The sequence below is a fragment of the Quercus suber genome, unplaced genomic scaffold, assembly GCF_002906115.3.
Source record: "Quercus suber isolate HL8 unplaced genomic scaffold, Cork oak 2.0 scaffold_101, whole genome shotgun sequence".
Classification (NCBI taxonomy): Eukaryota; Viridiplantae; Streptophyta; class Magnoliopsida; order Fagales; family Fagaceae; genus Quercus; species Quercus suber.
Window position 1 is genome coordinate 983,925 of NW_027069566.1, and position 18,915 is coordinate 1,002,839.

Consider the following 18,915-nt stretch of genomic DNA (forward strand, 5'->3'; position numbering starts at 1 on the left):
ATGAAAAACCAACAAGTAAAACTTCTTCTTCTTTTTTATTATTATTATTATTTTTTATCCATAAAAATTCTTAACATTAATTTTCTCACACAAATAGTAAAGTGTTAGAACATGAAAAGGCCAAAAAGTAAACTTTCTCTAAAAAAAGTTTTATGCATAAAAATTCATAACATTATTTTTTTTTTCCAACACAAAAGTAGTAAAGTGTTGACTGCCAGTTAGTTGATGTGATCCTACGTGGACCCTCAATTTGTTTTTAGTCATGGCTTAACCTCATAGCTCTCACTTCTGTGTGTAAAATAGCATAATGTGTTAATTTTGCACATTCAATTCCAAAAATTACCAATATTCATCAATTTAAAAATGTGTAAATTGACATTGTTACTACTTACTATAATAATAGTGTAAATATACATAGTTGTTATTCGTATGCAAGCTTAATTATGACATTAAGTTAAATCAAACAACATACAAGTAACATTTTATAAATCTTAAAAAAAATTGGATAACCTGCATATAACATTTTATACAGAGTTTATGAAAAGTTCAACTTTTTCAGGGCTTTATGAAAGAGTTTAGCTCAAAGTCATTCTTGTTATTGTTATTTTTCTTAGAACAAAGTCATTGTTAGTTGATTTTGCTGCATTGATGTAAAATCAGTTCTCGTGAGCAACTCCTTTATGTAATTCGGTGATTCCAAATCCGTGAAATTAAACAGCCAAAGGCAAATAAATAAAATAACCAAATTTATTATCTATTATCAATAACTCGTGACCTCAGCATTAGTGTAAAATTTTCTTTCTCAAAAAAAAAAGCATTCGTTTAATATTTTCATTTTGTGAAAATTGTTGTTATTTAACTTATTTTCATTCTATCGTTTTGCAATATATATATATATATATATATTTGAAGCTAAATAATTGTATAAACCTAGGCTTTTCATTCATATTTTATGTGTGAATCCCATCCAAATTAGTATACGTTTGAATTAATTTTTTAGAATATATATAAAATTTAAAAAAAAAAAAAAAAAACTGTACATAAACACGCTAAAAAACCAATCCAAATTTTTTCCCAAAAAAGAAAAACTTAATTTAAAAAAAAAAAAAAAAAACTGTACATAAACACGCTAAAAAACCAATCCAAATTTTTTCCCAAAAAAGAAAAACTAATCCAAACTCAACATTTGCTTCCAAGATAAGCACATATAGATAATATGTTCTGCAAGTACAATCATTTTAAACAAAAATAAAACAAAACAAAAATCTCTAGGTATCCAATGCACCCACACACCCCTACAAAATCAACAAGATTGTCATATCATTCCGTAATTAAAGCCTATGATATGAATCATATGATACATCTGTCTCATAAGATAAGGGTTTGCTTTTTCCATGTTTTGCTAAGTCATATTGTTAGTTCATTCAGTGTGACATAAATAATTATTATGTACTCTATTTTTTTTATTCTTCAATAAGTAACTGCGTTGAAAAAAGGCAAGAACAAACCTGAGATTATGATTTTGTTTTTTTTGTTTTTTTTTACCTTGAAAGTCATTCCTTAATTATGTATATTTCATATGGATATATAACATATATCCCGTGACCTATTCATGTTGAAAAATTTCATTGCATTTGATTCCTGAGATCCCGGTGATTGTGAATTATATCTGTGTTAATGATAATGAGTAGTTTATACTTTTTATAATATATAATAATGATATGTACTCGGCCATGATAAAAATCATGGACTTACTAAACATGAAACTGCTATTCTAATTATGAATTTGGAGCATTTGGACCCACTTCACGGGCCAGTAAGAGTAACTATGGGACAAAGATTGCAGGCATTATTTGTGTCTGTGATGCTTCAAAAGTTTATACAAAATTTCAATCTTATGCATTCTTTTTTTTTTTAATAGAGAGTTTCAATCTATAGCGTCCGCTCTTGATGATAACTTTCTATCATCAGATCAAGACACCAATCAGTTTTTAGTGTAGACGGAAATTAAATTCCAAATCTCTTGTACAACCATTGGAGATTTTACTAATTGAGCTAACTAGAACCTACAATCTTATGCCTTCTTTGCCCTAACATATGGTATAGATTCTTAAGAGAGTTCATGATTCAAACATGGGTTATATAACAAATGCACTTAATTACATCTTCTCCTTTATATATAATTCCTACTTGTACAATAATCAAGAATGTTTTACATTGAAATATTCATGCTTCCCAACCAAAAAAAAACACTATATCACATATGAGTCCAAACTCCAAAGTATAAAATGGTACAATTTATGTTTCTTCTATATAATAATTTGAAGCTGCCACCTTATACTACGTACTCTTTTGACTCTTCTATTATACCATGGCATGTCTTTTTCCTATTCCTTGCTAAATAAGCATGTATTTTGTTATGTTTAATTATATGAGAGATAATTTTCTAATATTATTAGTGGTCTACCTCCTCTAATAGTAATAATATTATGTATAGTTCATAATTGTCCTTAATTTGACCAATAAGTCCCAAATTAAAAATTACATAAAAAATGAGAAAAAGAAACAAAGAAAGTAACTTGTGAATCATCAAATAAATTCAGATATATAATAAGGGCCATAAGGTGCATATAAATATAATTAAATAAATGGTATTCATAATTTCTCATTAACTAGCTAGAAGAAAGGGTAGGTTGGCTAGTCTAAGTAGTGCATAAAATTGAAAAGGAAACCCTAACAAATATGATTTGAAAGGTATTGTCCAGTATCAAGAAATTAAACACAACCCCAAAATAGGCAAATATTGAAAAAGTTGAAGGGTGACCCTTTGCCTCAATATAATAAGAAAAAGTTCCAAATGAGGCTCAAATATATATATATATATATATAGATTTTGATTTTTGAGAGACATGGCATGGTGTGTTTCTTAGATGGTAGCAATCCCAGAAATTTTCAAGAATCATATTCATATATTGGAATGTGAGAATTTGATTGCTTGAAATTAGATGCACCGACGGAGCTTGAGTTTCTCACTAATTTCCTATTGATAGAGCATGTGTTTCACGGCTTCTTCCTCTACTACAACAACTACATATTGTGTCAACATCGATGTGGATGCGTATATGCACATAGCTTAAGAAAATAGTGGTTAACATAGCATTATCTAAAATCTCTTGGGATCTATTGGGTTGGTGGTTCTATCTAATTGTCACAATGAAATGATTTATATTAATCATTTATATATATATCTCAATAACAGTGTCAAAAGCATGTATGATAGCTTGATTGATGCCAATATATGGTAGTGGGACAGGACAATTTGTGCAAAGATATTGGCTTTTACAATATTAATTGGAAATTTCTTTTCAACATTGATGGTGGATGTTATTTAAGCTGAACTAATAGATTTCTTTTTTCAATTTTATTTGTTTTTGTTTTATTATAAACTATTAACTTTTTTCATACAATCAGTATATTAAGGAATATCCAGAAAGGGATTGAGGAAATCAGTCCAAATGCCAGTTTTTTTTTTTTTTTTTTTTAAAGTCCAAATGCCTGGTTGGTTTTGCTTTGGAGAGATAAAAAGTGCTTTAAGTGGTTAAAGCTAGATGAATTTTTCTAAAAGTAGGTGAATTTTTCCAAACATTTGGTAATTTTGCTAAAGAATTTTAAGAAGATCTTCACTTTTAACCTAAAGCTGAAATTAGGATCTTTTGAAGAAGGGGAAAGAAAACTTTACAATTCACTGTTTATGTTTTATAAATTTAGAATTTTAAAATACTTCATTGTTAATTTGCTAAACATTAAAAACATTTTCAATTAAATTACTATATCTCAAATTTTCTACAACTAAGATTTTGTTTGGGAATTCATTAGGGAATGAAATAGAATGATCATAATGAAATGGAAATGAATGATATTAAACAGAATATATTTAAGTAAGGGAAGAATTTGAGGAAATGGAATAGAGATTTGTTAGTCATTTGCTAAACTCTCAAAATGCTAAAAACATTTTCAATTACCTCTCCTTCCTACAACACAATGAACAAATATTAATTTAATATGTTTTTTTATAGAATGACTTTTCATTTGATAATCATATACATTATAAATCATAATTAAAATAATATTCTTACACCTTTTCCCATTTCAAAGTCTGAACATATCATACAGCAGTACAAAAATCTAGAAATATTTTATGTTTGGTGCAAAAGACTGTCCACCATACATGAAAAAAAAAAGAAAAAAAAAAAAAAAAAAAAAAAAAAAAAGAGATAATAAATAATGAAATACATACAAATGAAACAACCAAAACACCTTGGGCCATATGTTTTGACTTTTAGGAGCCTTAATTTGGTTTATTGTTTAAAACATTAATTCCAACAATTGGCTAAGCAGAAGCTTCGAACTTAACAATTTCTTGACAAAATTAAATTTTAAGCATTCACTATTGTGCTGGTACAATATATATGTAGGAAAAGAAAAGCTAGAGGAATGTGATAAGAGATGATAATGGTGATGAAGATGTATGAGACTTTGAGCTGTGTCATCAAGTCATTTAATAAGTAAGGAGACAGTTAGGACTGAATTTAAGCTTGAGTAATGTGTCTATATCTCTGCTTATATGTCAAGAAAATAATTGGAAAGCCATTTTTTTTGAGAGGTCAATATTGAGGTTGATTGGAATTTGTTCAAAGCAAAGCTTCAATAAGTTTCTCATTGATTTTCTTTGTTTATTTATTTTATAAAATTCTGAATGATCTTTATTATGCCATTACCATACGAAGGTTGAGATATATATGCTGCAACAGAAACTGAGGTTGATGGGGGAACAAAACCAATTGCAATATAACTTCTAAAAAATTCTCCAATAGGCACATCAATGTGTTGTGTCATGTGTGTGTCAGTGTGTATTAAGCACCAAGCAAAAAGGCTAAAAGATCCCAATTGTTGCAGGATTATATAGCCAAAAATCAAAATATAGCATGGAACCTGTAAATTTTTTTTTCCTAGATTCATATAAAAGTTAGGACAAAATTTAGGTACAGTATATTAGGTGTTGTTCCTTAGGTTTCTTTTTTAAAATTCGACCATGTGGTTAATTAATTAAAAAATATACTTTCATCCCATGAGAAAAAATTCACATGACAGAATCTTAAAAAGAGAACCTAAAAAACAGCACCTAAATACTGTACTTAAGTCTTCCCCTAAAACTTAAACATTTGCACTGCATGCATGGGATCTATAAACACTTTTTTTTCTAGACAGATCATATAATGTTTGATTTCCACTTCCAGCATGTCATATGAACCCTAAAAACAATCCATATTTTTCTATGGACCTCTAAGACTTTACCATTGTCCAACTTTGAGCCCAAGACTTGACCCAAAATGAATTCAATTATAGCCCTAGTTACACACAATCTAAAAAGATTCATAATTTGACTTTGAAAAACACATTGTTTTTATCATGAACAAATTATTCTTATCTACTCAAACCAACTAGATTTCAATAATACATTGGTTCAATATTGCTTATTAACTTCATGAACCAAGCCTAAACTAACTCATATTTTTCAAGACTATGGGTCTATTTGGATAGAATTTATTTTGCTGAAAACTAAAAATTGAAAACTGAAAACACTGTAGCTAAATAATTTTTAAATGTGTGAATAATGTCGTGAGACTCATTTTTAATGAAAAAATAACTAAAAAATGAAGTTTATGAGATCTGTAAACAGTGCACAGGTGCACTGTTCACGGGAGAATAGTCAAAAGTTGCGATTGAAAAAAAAAAAAAAAAAAGCTAAAAACGCGTGAAAGCAAAACACAACGTGAATCCAAACAGATACTATCTCTCATACTTGGCCATGGGCTAAAGCTGAGCCCAAGACTTGGCCCATAATTGTGCTCAATTTTTTTTTTTTATAAAATAAAGTCATAATATGACATGGAAAAATTTATCTACAAATGGTAAAATAATTTTTAAATTTAGTATACAATACATAACTAAAGCTAACCCGAATACTATAGTTGACCCGCTTAATCAAACCCAATTCCCTAATTTGGAGTCACCCAAAATTTCAATCGACTTAACCATGGGCGGCGGCTGAGCCCAAGGTGTCCCAAAATAAATTCATTTCGGCCCAGATTGAGTTCCACACCAAAACGCACCGTTTTGACCTTCCCCAAGTTGTCTTTGACAACCCACTCCCGCTTAGATTGCCATTTTCAAACTCTCCCTCTCTCTCTCTCTGTCTCTGATAGTCCTATCAGTATCAGTCATGGGTTCCAAAGCAGGTAGAGAGAGAAAAGTTTCTAGCTTTTCATTTCCAACGTTAACATACACACACACTCACACTATATGAATGTGTTCATTTGTTTCAGGTGGGAATTCCATTGATCTTTGGTCAGAAATTGTAGACAACGAAAACCCAGAAAAGCAAAATCAACCCAAGATTGATGTAGTTTACAGAAGAATAAGACCCCAGAAAATATCTCAAGATGCAAACTTGTAAACCTTTCAATCTTCATTAAAGTTGTTGTCTTTATTTGTTTTTTGCTTTGTGAAAACATTGGCTGTTTTTTTGTGTTTTCTGTTTTCTGAAAGCATTTTGCTTTTTGGGTGTTTTTGTTTTGTGCTTTTTCAGGAAGCAACCTGGTTCTACTCGGCGGAACGGGAACCGGGTGAGTTTGGCAGCCCCCGTCAAGAGAGTCAGTTGGAACCGGTCACTTTCCACCAGGTTGTGATTGGTTTTAAGTTGAATTAGCAATGATTTTGCTCATTTTTGTTATATGGGTGTTTGAGTTTTTTCTTTGTTTCTTTCTTTTGGTATTGTATGTATTGGGATACTTTTGATTGGCTTGTCTTTTGAGTTTGATTGATGGGTAATTAGTGTAGTAAGTGTAAGGGTGTTGTTTGGGTCATACCTTTTTTTTTTGGTGTGGGAGTCCATTGCAGTTGGTAGATTGGTTGATTCAATTGAACAATTACATTTTTAAAGGAAAAAAAATTTTAATTGGTCTGGATTTTGGATTATCACTGATTTTGCCATCTTGTTATGTATTGGGAGTTTGCTTGTGTAATCTAGCTTAGTTGATGGGTGATTAGTGTATTAAGTGTAAGGGGCTTGTTTTGGTGACACCCTTTTGGTGTGGGACGGTGGGAGTTCATTGCACTTTTTAGATGATACCTTTTTATTGCTTTTTGTATGTTAAAATGAACCATACTTATTGATTACATGTGTGGATTTCAATTATCTCAATCAGTAAATTCTCTTATCGTCGAATAAGAGATATAAGATTCAATCTCCGCTTACACCAAAAACCAATTAGTGTCTTGGCATGATGATAAAGAACAGTGATCATGGAATAAATACCATAGGTCTAAAATACTATCATATCTATCCAAAAAATAAATAAATAAAAGAAAGCAAAATGCAATAATGTATATTAACATTGAGAGTGGAAGCAAATAGGGTGTTTTGGGAGGTGAATTTTTCAGTGGGGGAAAACATATCTATTTATGTTTTTGTGGTGAGACAACATCCTTTGGTGGTGGAATTCAGCAAAGTTTAAACAAAATTTTATTTTGTAAGTGTGATAATATGTTCTTGATAATGCTTGGATTCATCTCTCCAATCTGCTTGAATATACTTGACATGGGCAGGCTGATTTCTGTTTTGCCATTTGTTTTGTATATTGTTATGATCATGCGGTATTCTTATTGGATTTACATATTTGAATGGAAGCATTTCTTGCAAACATTGGCTCTTTTTTAGCCCACTATGTCATCTCCTGCAGTTGACATATACATTTTTGTTTTGCTTGAAGATTAGCTTCTGTTGCATATAGTATTGTAATTCAATTTTCTGATTGGCAGAGGAAGGACAAGTATTGCTGTTGGTGCTTGTGTGGATTACCAGCCTCAAGCAAAGCATGCAAAACGAAAAGGAAAACCTGCTTTGCCCAAAGTATGACTCTTTTAACTCCTTGGTTTTTCTGTTGCATGGCACTAGTAGTATAGAGTATCACCTCAGTTGCAATTACTCTCTCCAGTTTTTAAATTGACTTATGCTGTTGGTTCATGGTTTTTCCAATTGTAGTTCCTAAAATTTTGCAATAATTTAGGATATATTGATGCCTTGTTATCGAAATATTATGTGGTTCTTTGAATTTTTTCATGATAATTTCATACTGTCTTATGTCTTTGCTTTTTCAAGGGAAAATTTGTACAACCTCCAAATTTCGAGAAAGAAAAGACATACTTTCAAGAGGTTGATGCCTTTGAGTTGTTAGAGGAGAGTCCCTCACCCAAGAACTTTGGTACATGGGCCATGGACGGTCAAAGTAACAATATTATCATACCACATTTGTCCTCAAGATTAGAGAAATGGTTGTTATCCAAGAAATTAAATCACAGTGTTGGACCTTCCAGTACACTGTCTAAGATATTAGAAACTCCAGCCATGCCCTTGGAACCAATATGTGGTGATGATTTCGGTTCTTTGAATTTGAGAACTCCTGAAAAATCTTCTATGAAGACTAATTCACAGTTGCCTTCGGTCCAAAGCAGATCTAATTCAATTTTAGTCGATAAAATTGTGATTGAGGGGGATATCAATTCACAAAAGTGCAACACAGCGTCTGTGAATGAAGGTCATGAAGGTTGTGAAGATATAGAAGTTGCTATTAAGAAACTCTCTCTGGCATCAACATCGGCTTCACTGGATCATGATCAGTCAGATCCATTTGCTGCATTATTAGCAGTTTGTGGACAGTCATCTCCGTCAAAGCTAAAAGATGTATTCTCCAACTATTGGTTTGTCTCTTATTCCCAACTTGCTATTGTCGTATATGAGTAAATATTGCATGTACATAGTACACCTTGGTTGATTTCCATGATGTTGTATTATATGTTTGTTGCCATTTTTATGGAAAACTTTACTAATATTCTTATTCAAAAAGGCCATATCTGTTTCTGTTGTTTCTTCCAAAGTCAACTATTATGCTACTTTGTGATTTCATTTGTAAGGTATATGTTCTTCTGTAACCTCTGGGCTTGGTTGTCTTAATTAAGTTTACCTTGCTTTTATCAAATAAAAATTTGTTACTGAACTTAAATTGTTCTTTATTTTGCTTATATGCTTTCAGAACTTTTGACAGCTTCACTATGCAATTAAGGAAAAGAGACAAATTTGAAGAGAATGAATCTATTGTATTTCATTTTAAAGAAAAATAATAAGCATCTGGGTTGTGCAAAACAGAAGTTTGCACTGCTTCACATAGTAAAACTAAACTTATATTTGGCTGACAGATTTTGAAGGCCTTGAAATCTTTTAGATACTAATTAGCTTTAGTTTTTTAAAGAAGGAAATATGAGCTTCTAGAGAAAATTAGAGAGGCATCTACCTGATTTGATGAATAAAACAGAACACTAGAAATCTACCTGATTTGACTTTCCAATGGTCATCTAATTGCTTTAGTTAGTGGCACTTTTCTTTTTGTCCTCCTTTCTGCATAGGTTTGACTTGAATGTGATACTGCTACTGCATCTGCAAGCTGATTAAAGATAAATCTTCCTTGCTCCAGTGAACCAGAAAATATCATTAAAATTGGTGAAGGTACTTTTGGGGAGGCTTTTAAAGCTGGCCGCTATGTATGCAAAATAGTACCTATAGATGGAGACTTAAGAGTGAATGGCGAAGTACAAAAGGTATTTACTGCAATTACATTTCTTGTTTCTATGAGTTGTTTTGGCAAGTGATAATTGATACTATTGTTGCTTGGGATGGGGGCTATATTTGAGCATTATGGATACTTGGCTTCTTTCTGGTTAAAATCAGGGCAACGGCAGGATACTTGACTATATTTTGGAGATCTTGATGCCAATGCTTTTGAAAATTGCTTGGTTTCAATGACTTGAGGTTTTTATCTTGAGTGTTTAAATGCCATCCAATGTTCATGAGGGAAAAAAATTTGAAAGACATTGATCTTGTCATGCTATGAAATGAATTATGAGATGCTATTTGTTTTAGAAAAAGAGAATTCATTTTAGAAAATATTTAAGATAAAAGGGCTTTTATTCCTGTAAAGAGCCTTCATATTATATTTTAATATTCTTTTCAAAGTTTTTGTTGGCTGAAATCAGTGAGTCTTGTTTTATCACTAAACTTATTGTTTCTGTTCTCCAGAGGTCAGAAGAATTGATAGAGGAGGTCATTCTTTCTCGAACTCTTAATTGTTTAAGAGGAGATGGCGGCGATGGATGTAACTCATGCACTACATTCATCCAAACAATAGAGTACGTATTCCATCTAATGCTCAGCAGCTTTTCCATTCTGCAACTACTCAGCTTTTAGGTAGGTTACTAGGGTCACATTCTAGAAATGAATCAAGCCTAATGCGTGGGTATGTGGCAATGTGCCCTATGATGTGCAAGTAGTTCTGCAACTTGGATTTGGCTATGATAATGGTTTCCTGACCAGCACCACTACTTTTGCCTCTGTTTTAATATAGTGGGTTGAGCTTGGTCCTGGTCATGAAATTAAAGACTGGATATAGCCAAAAATTTCGCTAGGTCAAACCTTGACCACGCCCAACATGTTGCAAGACATGAACTTTAGTTCTAAATTTATACGCGGCGTATATTATGACTTGTACTGCATGCAGCGGATTTAATCTGTTTGTTATCTGTTTTTTCCTATAGCTTAAAGGTATGCCAAGGTTCCTATGATGGCACATTGATCAAAGCTTGGGAAGATTGGGATGAGAAGAATGGTTCAGAAAATGATCATCCCAAGGAGTTTCCAGAAAAACAGGTTGCTTATTGTCTCTATGGTAGTTTCTTGTAATAGTCTTGTAAACTACCCTCTACTACAAACAAACATAAACACATTGTATATGCATATGTATTTATATGGTCAATCTAAATGTAGTTTTAATTTCTTTTTCTTTTTCTTTTTCAATATTACTAATGAATTTGCATTCAGTGCTATGTCATTTTTGTTTTAGAACATGGTGGGAAAGATCTTGAAAGCTTTGTACTTTTGAACTTTGAAGAGGCAGAGAGTTTATTGGTTCAGGTAAATGGCAGATTAGAATTGGGCTTTTAAGTGAAGTCATGAAGCTTTGTTAATCTTTTATTTAACAGACTGCCCTTTGTGGATTGCAGGTAACAGCTGCCTTGGCTGTGGCTGAAGCTGCATATGAATTTGAACACCGAGATCTGCACTGGTATGGTGACTTTGCAATCTATTGTTGCAGGAATGCTCATTTTTGATTGGCTAACACATGAATACACATTCGTTACAGGGGGAATATACTTTTAAGCCGGAATGGTTCTGAAACATTGCAATTAACCCTCGAGGGGAAGCATATGGTTGTCAAAACCTTTGGATTGTTGATATCAATAATTGACTTTACTCTTTCAAGAATCAATACTGGTGAAAGTTTTCTGCCTTTTTGCTATGTGTTTGGTCCAGTAAATGGTTTTATGATTGCGTAATTAACAAGCATCCTTTTATGCACAGGTGAAGATATACTTTTTCTAGACTTATCCTCAGACCCTTATCTCTTTAAAGGTCCAAAAGGAGATAGACAAGTAAGGGAATAAACTGGAATCTATAGATTCCTTTTAGTAATTCTTTTTCTGATTTCACTTAATTCGTTAATATGCAGTCAGAAACATATCGAAAGATGAAGGAGGTAACAGATGATTGCTGGGAGGGAAGGTATAGCTGTTGCTAAAATAATTACTTTCAGTTATGAAATTCATATGGGAAATATTTTCAGGCTATTTTTTTATTTCATGGAAAATAGAGACCACTTGTAATTTTTATACTTCACAGATAAGATATTGATATAGATGAGTATATCGAACATTCTGATTCCCAAATAAATTAAGAGAATGACCTAATTGTTTATTGTTACTTTATGAAGCTGAATTAATGTTAGTTTTCATATTTTACAGTTTCCCTAGAACAAATGTGCTGTGGTTGCTGTATTTGGTTGATATATTACTCCTGAAGAAATCATTTGTAAGTTTTCCTCTATAATTTAGCAAATTAGTCTCTTGATTTTATGTTCATTTAACACCAAAAAAAAAAGAAAAAAAAAATCTGGGAACATGATTGAGCCTTTAGTTTAGAAAGAATAAAGCAAACTATTGCTTCTGTATTTCCCAATACGAACCTTGATGAGCTCAGTAGTGACTCGAGTTGTTAATTAATTAATGCTGTGCCAGGAACGCAATTCAAGACACGAGAGAGATTTGCGATCATTGAAGAAGCGGCTGGACAAGTATCATTCAGCCAAAGAAGCCATTTTTGATCCTTTTTTTAGTGAATTGTTGATCACAGAATGTGACTGATAAGTGGGGAAGCAAAAGCAATAGAGGTGGTGATGCACTAGAAAAGATGGTATTTGTCTTGTACATATTTAACAGGAGGAGCAGCTGATGATCTTTCCTAAAATTGAACATCTTAATGCTTGGTGAAAAATATGCTAACTGTGTTATTATAAAAACTAGCCGCAGACCCACGCAATGCGTAATAATAGATAATTATATTTTAGTTATGGTATAGTATATAATTAATTTTGTAGAAAATAATTTGTTCTCCTAAAAAATTAAAGAATTTCTAAAAATATTTTTCATTTATCTATCTCAAAAAATGTATCATCATTTTATTATTTGGATTTTTTTTATTGATATTATTCATTTTTTAGGTGGTCTATATTTTGATAAATTATGTTATTGTGCGTTATATTTTCCTAATTTGCTTTTCTTGTACAACTAAACTGTTTGAGTTTCAAATATATTATTCAAAAATTTCACTCTTAAAAAAATATTATTAAATTTATAATTTTTTTTTTTATATAGTAAGAGTAGTTTCGAACTATTAATTGAGTTTTCTTTTCCCAATACACGCCGAGGACCACCTCATCCTCGGCCTGGCGAGGGGGATTTTGGGGAGAGACTAACCCCAGAGTAAGCTGTCATTCTCACATTTAATGCATTCAACAAACTCCCCAGGCCGCATTAATGGGGAGGTAACCCCTTGGCAGGATAACGTTGATCAGAGTGAACCACTTGAGTACTGATAAGGCCTCTGATGGGACGGACGGCCAGGAAAGAAGGCAAATAGATGACCAACAGATGGAAAGAGAGGATAGGAAGATGAAAACTATAAAAGAAAAGTTAGTAAAGTAAAAGAGTGGGGGGGGAAGAAAAAAAAGCAAGAAGGAGAGAACCATCAGGCCTCCTCGGCCACAGGCCGAGGAGTATTCCCCCGCTTATAAAGAAACCCTTAGCAGTTTTTATAGAAAAGTTGATGCATGGTGATCGACAGCCAGCACCTAAACCTCTTAGCCCACTCTCTATAAATTTATTGTCTGGGCTTATTGGGCTGAAAACCCATCACTCAGGGTCAATCCAAATTGAGTCCTTACAATATAGTAAGAGTAGTTTCGAACTATTAATTGAGTTTTGTTTACTAATATAAATCCATGAGATTGGAATTGCATATTTCTTAGACATTCTGAAGAGATTATACTATATTATAATTTTAATATTTAAAATAATATGTAGGAAAAAAAGTAGATTTTATGTCCAAAATTGAACACTTTACCTATCGAAATAAAAGAAAATAATTTGTATAACATAAAGAGAATGTGATCTAACAATTTTTTTTACTACATACACTTTCATTTATTAAGATTTACTTTTCTTTAACTGGATCTTCATATCACATTTTTGTTGTTATGCTCCTATTGAGCCTTCACATCTGCCACATCATTGGCCTTATCATTATTCTTTTGATTACTTATTTTTTAACTTTTAATTCTTTGATGATATTAAATATATAACTATATTGGCTTTACAAATTTATCTTAGGCAATTTTATCTTTACATATTCATTTATTTTAATATTAATTTTATAACTAAATAATAAAACAATGAAAAATTAAAACAAAAATATTGTCTATGCATATTCATCTTAGGCAGTTTTAATAGTTGATAAACACATTTAAATACATAGCTAAGATTGTTTTTTGATATAAATTCAAAATCTCACTTCCAAAATAACTAAATATTATGTCTAAAAAAAAAAAATCAAACAAAAGTTATAAGAGGGGAAGAGAAGACTTGTGATGGAAAACTTAAAAAATCAAACACACTACCAAATCGTATTAAACCAAAATAGTATTATTAAAAAAAAACAATGATTCCTCAACCTTAAGCAAAGTTGCAAAAATTAATAAATAATATATATACATATATATATATATATAGAGAGAGAGAGAGAGAGAGAGAGAGAGAGAGAGAGAGAGAGGGAGAATAACCACCTCTAATAAAGAGGTAGAAAATAAAATGAGAAGAAGAAGCGTCAAAATAAAAAAAAAATATAATCATAAGGCAAATACCAAATAATCCCAATCACGCTATATAATAGAATATTATAACATTCTTGTAAACTATCTTTAAAAGCAATAGAATAGCATTTAACAATCATAGAAAAAAAAATGATAATAACTTAAAAACACAAAACCAAATTTCATCAACCCAAAGTAAAATTCTAAAGAATACATAAATTCATCAATTTAAAGTAGAGAAACAAAAAAATAAAAAATTCACACAAAAATAAAACATATGAGAGAGAGAGAGAGAGAGCAATAACATTTTTCATGTGAGAAAATATGTATAGAATGGAAGAGAAAATGACATATTTATAATAATAGAATGGAAATAAGAAAAGCCCAAATAAAACGAAGAGGAAGGGATAAATGAAAAGTGACATAAAGGTTGAGAGTAGTAGAGAGATGAAAATGTGAAAAGGAAATCATGATTGAAAATAGTGGAGAAAAATGAGAAATAGGTAGATGATGTGACTGTTGATATGGTTTAACAGAAATGTAGTAACAATAAATATTACACTTCAACTTTTAAATATATATATATATATATATGGAATATCGATAACAGAGATGCTAATTATCTTGGATGATTGTGCGAGTAAATTGTACTGGACACAGTAGCTTCCACATATTGCTTGGCGACTGAATTTGCCTTTTTTATTGGTCCAAGTCCAATGAGTTTGACAAGACCTGATTTTTTGGTATTTGTATCAATATAAGGATGACTTGATGCTCTCTTGTTTGCACACTGGGAATTTGTACCTTTCATTTACAAAATGGCAAATCCTACTAGTCATGTACTGAAATGGACATTGGAAAATGGCAATTGTAATAGAAATGTGAGGTGCTACTGGAAACCTATTATGCAAAGATTGAGAATAGTTTTATTTTCAATCCTTAATTTAATAGTACATACAATTTCTTTACCTGAAAAATAATTTTAGGAAAATTCTTGAACTTGATACAACTTTTGCTTATCTCATACCTTAGAGATATATTTTACTGTTATTTAGTACTTACCCTTTGTGCAGTGCTCATCAATATTAATAGTGTCTATTTGCATATTTTGGGATCCAGGATGTTGTTTACAGTTTACTCATGACTGCAGTGGAGGCTCAGCTGTTTGTAAAGCCAGCAAAGTAGAAGCATATTATGAACATGCTGACAAACTCAAAAGTTAAAGGGGCTCCATATGATCAGCTCAAAATACTTTCTATCTTCTACAATGATCTTGCATGATGTGTTTCCAAAAGTTACGGACATTTACACCTCATATGCACCTTTCATCGAAATCTCTTATTTGTAGAACAGAAAATGACTGGTTAAGAGTTTGTATGAGAAAGATCATCACTACTTTTTTCTTTTCTTTTTGATATAATCTGCGTAGGCTTGTTACAATCAAATCTGACTCAGGAAGAAGAGAATGATCTTATATAAACCAATCCCACTTTCATTTATGATGCAATCAAACAAAACCAAAAGCAAAAAAGCATAATATTCATGTGCCAAAATCACCAGAATTGGTTTTCTTTCTTCTCTTTCCGCTTTCTCAGATCCTTACAAGGAATCCTTTAAAACTTTTTATTTAAAATTTATAAAAACCATATCACCAGTATGAATGTATGACCATCTCTCTCTTTCTTGCATGTTTGCTTTACGCCAATACCTAGTCAGACAAGGAGCTTTTGATTCATTAATTTGAAAGAAGAAAAGCACCATAGATAATTCCACATGGGTTGTCCCCAGTCCCCACTCATGTTGTATATTGATTCTAACTTATATCCGCAGAAAGAAGAGGAGCCGCTAATAGTAATATAGTATTGGTTAAAAAAGGCTAGTCAGCAGAAGCAAGATCAGTCCACAAATAGGCCTAATTGGTTGAGACTGCTTTGCAGTATAAAATTTATAATGCACTTGTACAGAGATCTCATTTGAATATGTGCCAATGCACAGGCGTGGTCCTGGCTCACCGCTCATGCATCCAATATGTGCGTTCCTTAATGTGTCTAGGAGACTGTGTCAACTCAACTCAGTCTCCAAGATGTATCATGCATGAATTTTTTATTTTTTATTTTTGCCTTAAGCTTAGGAATAATAAAAACATGGTAAAGTGCAAGAATATATGTTGGCTAGCGAGTTACTGTTTGGAAAAGTTTGTGCAAAGTATCACATGGCGAAAATGGTCATTTTCCATAATTTACGAATAATGTGACTGAATGTACATGTTTTGAAATTATTTAGTAAAATGCTTATATTTTTAACAAAATTGAGTTATGTATAAAATTTGACTTCCTCAAAATTGAGTTATGTGTATATTTTTAAGTGAAACTTAACATTAGTAATGTTAAGTTTGAAATTTGAAGTAACAAAATATGCATAGAACTTAGACATGGCAAAACGGGCGGGTCGGGTCGGGTTCGGGTCGGGTCAAACGGGTCACGGGTCAAAAACGGGTCACTTTAAGCGGGTCAAAATCGGGTTGCGGGTCGGGTCGGGTCGGGTTGACCCGTATTTTTCACATGAATTTTTTTTTATTTAATTTTTATATAGAAAACAACATGTATCTATCATTTGGAAAGTTATGCAACAAATTACTTAATGTAAAATGCATTATTTTGAATTCACCACTTATATCAAGAATAAACTCAATTAAACTTATTAATACTTATTCAACAATTTTAAAATTATACAAATCCTAACATTACTATCTAAAACAAAATAACACAAAGATAAGTAAAACAAATACACAAGTTTTATTTCTGCACAATATCAACATTCCAAATATAAAACAAAATTACAAATGACTTATTGGATAACTCATTTGATAAAGAATAAAAATCCCTTTGTGCAGTGCTCATCAATATTAATAGTGTCTATTTGCATATTTTGGGATCCAGGATGTTGTTTACAGTTTACTCATGACTGCAGTGGAGGCTCAGCTGTTTGTAAAGCCAGCAAAGTAGAAGCATATTATGAACATGCTGACAAACTCAAAAGTTAAAGGGGCTCCATATGATCAGCTCAAAATACTTTCTATCTTCTACAATGATCTTGCATGATGTGTTTCCAAAAGTTACGGACATTTACACCTCATATGCACCTTTCATCGAAATCTCTTATTTGTAGAACAGAAAATGACTGGTTAAGAGTTGGTAAGAGAAAGATCACTACTTTTTTCTTTTCTTTTTGATATAATCTGCGTAGGCTTGTTACAATCAAATCTGACTCAGGAAGAAGAGAATGGTCTTATATAAACCAATCCCACTTTCATTTATGATGCAATCAAACAAAACCAAAAGCAAAAAAGCATAATATTCATGTGCCAAAATCACCAGAATTGGTTTTCTTTCTTCTCTTTCCGCTTTCTCAGATCCTTACAAGGAATCCTTTAAAACTTTCTATTTAAAATTTATAAAAACCATATCACCAGTATGAATGTATGACCGTCTCTCTCTTTCTTGCATGTTTGCTTTACGCCAATACCTCGTCAGACAAGGAGCTTTTGATTCATTAATTTGAAAGAAGAAAAGCACCATAGATAATTCCACATGGGTTGTCCCCAGTCCCCACTCATGTTGTATATTGATTATAACTTATATCCGCAGAAAGAAGAGGAGCCGCTAATGGTAATTTAAAAAAGGCTAGTCAGCAGAAGCAAGATCAGTCCACAAACAGGCCTAATTGGTTGAGACTACTTTGCAGTATAAAATTTATAATGCACTTGTACAGAGATCTCATTTGAATATGTGCCAATGCACAGGCGTGGTCCTGGCTCACCGCTCATGCATCCAATATGTGCGTTCCTTAATGTGTCTAGGAGACTGTGTCAACTCAACTCAGTCTCCAAGATGTATCATGCATGAATTTTTTATTTTTTATTTTTGCCTTAAGCTTAGGAATAAAAACATGGTAAAGTGCAAGAATATATGTTGGCTAGCGAGTTACTGTTTGGAAAAGTTTGTGCAAAGTATCACAGGCGAAAATGGTCATTTTCCATAATTTACGAATTATGTGACAGAATGTCCATGTTTTGAAATTATTTAGTAAAATACTTATATTTTTAACAAAATTGAGTTATGTATAAAATTTGACTTCCTCAAAATTGAGTTATGTGTATATTTTTAAGTGAAACTTAATATTAATAATGTCAAGTTTAAAATTTGAAGTAACAAAATATGCATAAAACTCGACACCAATAACTTAATTTTGTTAAAATATTTTAAAAATAAAAACATTTTGCTAAATAATTTTAAAACAAAGGCATTTTAGTACATAATCAGTAAATTATGGACAAATGCCCATTTTTTTTCCCAAGTACGACCTTGAACCCTGATTTAACTCCTGTAATTGACACTTTTTTTCACTAAAAGAAATGGAATTATGGTGGATATAAAAGAACAAGTTTTTGCTCGGAAATTTATACAAGATAATAATCCCCACATCCCCACCAAAAAACATAATAATAATAATAATAATAATTTACATGGTCTGTCAAGGACTT

The 18,915-nt window shown here is 31.6% G+C and overlaps 1 protein-coding gene across 1 annotated transcript; it reads left to right on the forward strand.

Annotated features, from left to right (window-relative positions):
• The first annotated feature begins 6,110 nt into the window (after nt 1–6,110).
• Nucleotides 6,111–12,499, forward strand: LOC112025776 (serine/threonine-protein kinase haspin homolog). Its single transcript, XM_024058466.2, has 15 exons — nt 6,111–6,299; nt 6,387–6,513; nt 6,650–6,742; nt 7,882–7,972; nt 8,222–8,820; nt 9,591–9,714; nt 10,193–10,302; nt 10,708–10,819; nt 10,991–11,083; nt 11,173–11,234; nt 11,313–11,443; nt 11,531–11,601; nt 11,679–11,731; nt 11,971–12,037; nt 12,244–12,499. The coding sequence occupies exons 1-15, from the start codon at nt 6,284–6,286 to the stop codon at nt 12,367–12,369; spliced, it is 1,875 nt and encodes a 624-aa protein (XP_023914234.2). The 5' UTR covers nt 6,111–6,283; the 3' UTR covers nt 12,370–12,499.
• The last annotated feature ends 6,416 nt before the right edge of the window (nt 12,500–18,915 follow it).

Bases quoted from the DNA above. Each gene is read 5' to 3' on its own strand.
- LOC112025776 (XM_024058466.2), top strand. The intron at 7,973-8,221 runs GTATGACTCTTT...TGCTTTTTCAAG, and splicing joins GAAAACCTGCTTTGCCCAAA to GGAAAATTTGTACAACCTCC. The intron at 11,444-11,530 runs GTGAAAGTTTTC...TTTTATGCACAG, and splicing joins TCTTTCAAGAATCAATACTG to GTGAAGATATACTTTTTCTA.